The sequence below is a fragment of the Lactuca sativa genome, chromosome 1 (assembly GCF_002870075.4).
Source record: "Lactuca sativa cultivar Salinas chromosome 1, Lsat_Salinas_v11, whole genome shotgun sequence".
Taxonomy (NCBI): Eukaryota; Viridiplantae; Streptophyta; class Magnoliopsida; order Asterales; family Asteraceae; genus Lactuca; species Lactuca sativa.
Window position 1 is genome coordinate 132151910 of NC_056623.2, and position 3998 is coordinate 132155907.

Consider the following 3998-nt stretch of genomic DNA (forward strand, 5'->3'; position numbering starts at 1 on the left):
AGTAGTGTATTAAAACAAAACCAAAATTTTAGTGTTTGTTTAAGTTTTCACAATACCTCTCAACTCTTGCAAAGTTTTTTGTTTTTTTTTTTTAATTATTTTGCAAAATCATTTTTAGGTATTCATGTCTTGTTGGAGCAGTATAAGCTACAGTCATCCCTATATATCAATTAATTTTTCCGTTAATTACACAAAATGCTGAATTTCTGATATATAAGATGTGCTTTTTGTAGAGAAAGTAATTGCACAAACATTGAACATAAACACAATTTGCTAACACATATGAGCACTAATTCAGTAATAAAACACCCATTCTTCAAATACTATACAAATAAGCTAAATTTGAAGATGACGATTTAAGCAGATAAGAAAACCTAAAAAGGATCAAGATTCATTCTCCTAAAATTAGTATAATATCATCTAAAATTAGTTGTTTTGTATCATCAATTCATGCTTATTGCTTTGTAGTGGAAGTCATCAATTGATGAATATATCTTGCGTTCATCTTCAAGTCTTCTTATTGATTCCCTGTTGTAAACCAATATAATAAACAAATAAATGAAAGTGTGATTTTATTTCTTCCATTTGCCTCTTAACAAATAAAAATTTCACATTTTTATATATGTTTTTGAGAGATTGAAAGAGAAGAGCTTACATGATTTTGTCATGAGAAAGATTCAGCCTCTCTTCAAGTTCATTTATATGTATGCCCACTTCTCTACCACTACCAAAAAAAAAAAAAACAAATTACATCCAAGATAAACTACATGAAGATCCAATTCAAGTGAAACTAATTTGTGTTTCAATGCAATTAAAACTTACTAATTTGGAGGAAACCGGAGATAAGCAAGAACCCCTTGATCAACTTCTTCCTGATTATCGAACCAAATTCCAGCACTTTTGAGGGATTTATTCTTCTTTTCAATTCTACTTGCAATATCCATAGCATCAGACACGTTTTCCGGTGAAAAAAGCCTCAGTTCAGATCTGATCATCGGTTGTAAACCACTCATAAACTTACCCAAGAACATCTCTTCAGATATATCATCTAAAGGTGCAGCTAAATTCACAAATTTCCTTCGATAATCAGCGACACTGCCCTCCTGTTTCACTTCGAGAAATTTCTCAAAGAGTGAACCAGATCCCGTGATTCCGAAATGCTTCAACAATTTGAGTTTCATGTCTTCCCATTCAATCATCGGACTTCGCTTACTCTCCCATTGAAACCATCTAATCGCGTCGCCTTCAAATGCTATCGCCGCTGCTTCCAGACGTTCTTCATTTGTTAGATGATTGAGATCAAAGTGATGTTCTGCTCTAAGGATCCAATCTTCCGGATCATTTCCGTCGAAAGTAGGTAAATCCAGTTTTCTTTCTTTAATTGCAGTAAAACGATTCATCTCACGATCATTACCCACGTTTCTGATGAATAGTTCGAATAGCTTCATCATCTTCTGCATATCTTCTTTCATCGATCCAATTTCTGATTGAACATTGCCGATTTCCGTTTGCACTAATTTCATTCTCGATTCCAACTCATCGACTCTCGCTGTAAGCGACATCATTCGGATCAGAATTTGCGATACAACTAGGGTTTAGTTGCAGGAATCTATAGACAAAGCGAGTGTTTGACAGTTTTTAGGTTTTACTAGAGCTACTTGATTGGGTTTATTAAATGATTCGAACATATCAACCAAACCCAACCCAATTTAAGCAAACCCATTTATGTAATTCAAGCTCAACAATTTAGGATTGACCAATGGTGAGAGGAGTTTGTTCAGAAGTATGTAGGATTGTTGCAACTAATGAGAATTACGGTTGCATCTTTTTAAATGAAAAATAATAGTACAATATTATAATTATAATATTAAATATTATTATTTAAGTATAATATTAAATACATATTAAATTTAAATATGTTAACGGGTTAAAACCAAGTTGATATTTTTTATCCAACCTAACCCACTTAGTTAAATTGGTTGATGAATTTAGACTAAATAAATTGAAAATCTCAATCTAGGTTGTTAATTTTTGGTTTGCAGGTTAGATCGTTTTTTTTTTTCGGTTCTAGTTTTTATTTATAGTTTTGATAAAATTACGCAATTGGTTCCTATGGTTTCCTAAAACATACATAATCACGAAAACTATTAAACTCGTATGCATTTAGTTATTGTGTTTTGATTTTATTGTCCGCCCGGTCCTTTTGCCAATGAAAAATACTTTTTGACCCTTTTAATTTTTTGTACGCATGTTTTTACTTGCAATTTAGACTTTTTTATTTTACGTTTCTTTTTTATATATTATTTTCATTTTTTATTAAGAATAAAAAAAATAAAGTCAAAAAGTTTGACTCTGCTTTAGATAAGTTCACTATCTAACTCTATTAAGTTTCTATTTGGAGATTTTTAATACATGAGTGACAGGATCACATTTTGATGTTTTGTAAGGTCAAAGAAAAGAAAGGAAGAAGAGTGAGCTAAATCTAATTGTGAAAAGATGGATTTTGATCGTCTGGTTCGATGATTGGATTTGTGAGCTACTGCTTATGAGTTATGATAGATTGCTTAGAAATTTGCAATAGCATAGTTTGCATGTGTAATTACATTGTAAGGAGAAAAAAAATCTCTACACCTTTTATAAATAAATAAAATTTGGACTTTTTATCTTATTTATATTTCGTTGCAATGACATTTGTGAAAATTGATGTTTGTATGTTTCTATTTTAGCAATATGGATTTGATTCTTTGGTTTGTGGTAGTGTCTAAATTTACCAAATAAGGAAAGATTCTCATCACCTAAGTTTCAGTTTGATAGAAACTTGGAATCATGCAACTTGTATTGCATGATGAATGAGAACCTTCATCTTTGGGAAATTAAGACTAATTTTTTGTTCACATGTATATGTAGGTCAAGTGAAGGACTAGGGGATCGGGTGCACTTAGTTGTGTGCTGGTCAGGTCCACCACAAAGAACAATAAGATTGTTCGTTATGGTTTACTAAAGTTAGTAAATATGGTTATGCTTACAAGATTAAGTATAATTCTGAGTCATTGAAAAGTCTGAATATATAGCAGAAGGAATAAGAATAATCAAAATCGGCAGAAAGATAAAAGTTTTTCCAATCTAAAAAGATGGGAGAGTACTTGAGTATCATGTTTTATGATCATCTTAATGATTATGAAAACCATATCACAATTTGATCCTCTAAGAACGCCTTAGTGCATTTGTTTGGCTAAGAAGAGGAATCATGAATTGTTGAAATGGTTAAATCAAATAAGATGAATCATACTTTGTTCCAGTATCAAATCTTAGAGTCATCCTCCAAGATTGTATATTGAGTGACATATCAGAAAATGTAGAGTAAAATGTTTTCAACCCATGTACATTTGAAATTGGTAAATTTTTGATGTTTTGGATAAAACAAAGACCAACTAAGACCAATTGTGTGAAGTGTTTGTCTTGATAAGAAACCGCACTAACTCTTGAATATTTGTTTGTCAAGTAATGTTTTGTCACAATTAGCATTTTCGGCTAAGAAATTCCGTCCTCAGGTAAGCTACGACTATTGTGAGACTTGTGCTAACACATCCAAGTGTACAATATGAGTTCTTAATGAACCATTTAGTGTTAGAATGCAAATCACTCCTAAATCTCTCCAAGTATATCGAATCCCTCCTAAATCTCTCCAAGTATGTGAAATCTCTCCTAAATCTCTCCAAGTATGTAAAATCTCTCCAAAATCTCTCCAAGTATGTGAAATCTCTCCAAGTATATCGAATCTCTCCTAAATCTCTCCAAGCATGTGAAATCTCTCCAAGTATATCGAATCTCTCCCAAATCTCTCTAAGTATGTGAAATCACTCCTAAATCTCTCCAAGTATTTCCAAATCTCTCCAGGTATGTGAAATCACTCCTAAATCTCTCCAAGTATGTGAAATCTCTCCCAAATCTCTCCAAGTATGTGAAATCTCTCTAATTCGAATCTCTTCCAAATCTGT

The 3998-nt window shown here is 32.0% G+C and overlaps 1 protein-coding gene across 1 annotated transcript; it reads right to left on the reverse strand.

Annotated features, from left to right (window-relative positions):
- Positions 1 to 253: 253 nt before the first annotated feature.
- LOC111909400 (uncharacterized) lies at positions 254 to 1795 on the reverse strand. Its single transcript, XM_023905224.3, has 3 exons — positions 823 to 1795; positions 656 to 724; positions 254 to 528 (listed from the first exon to the last, which is right to left on the reverse strand). The coding sequence occupies exons 1-3, from the start codon at positions 1563 to 1565 to the stop codon at positions 444 to 446; spliced, it is 897 nt and encodes a 298-aa protein (XP_023760992.1). The 5' UTR covers positions 1566 to 1795; the 3' UTR covers positions 254 to 443.
- Positions 1796 to 3998: the final 2203 nt, after the last annotated feature.

Excerpts from the sequence above, each read along its gene's own strand:
- LOC111909400 (XM_023905224.3), bottom strand. The coding sequence starts at position 1,565 with ATGATGTCGCTTACAGCGAGAGTCGATGAGTTGGAATCGAGAATGAAA. Across the intron at positions 725-822 it reads CTCCGGTTTCCTCCAAATTA|TGGTAGAGAAGTGGGCATAC; the intron begins GTAAGTTTTAAT and ends TTTTTTTGGTAG. Across the intron at positions 529-655 it reads CTTTCTCATGACAAAATCAT|GGAATCAATAAGAAGACTTG; the intron begins GTAAGCTCTTCT and ends GGTTTACAACAG.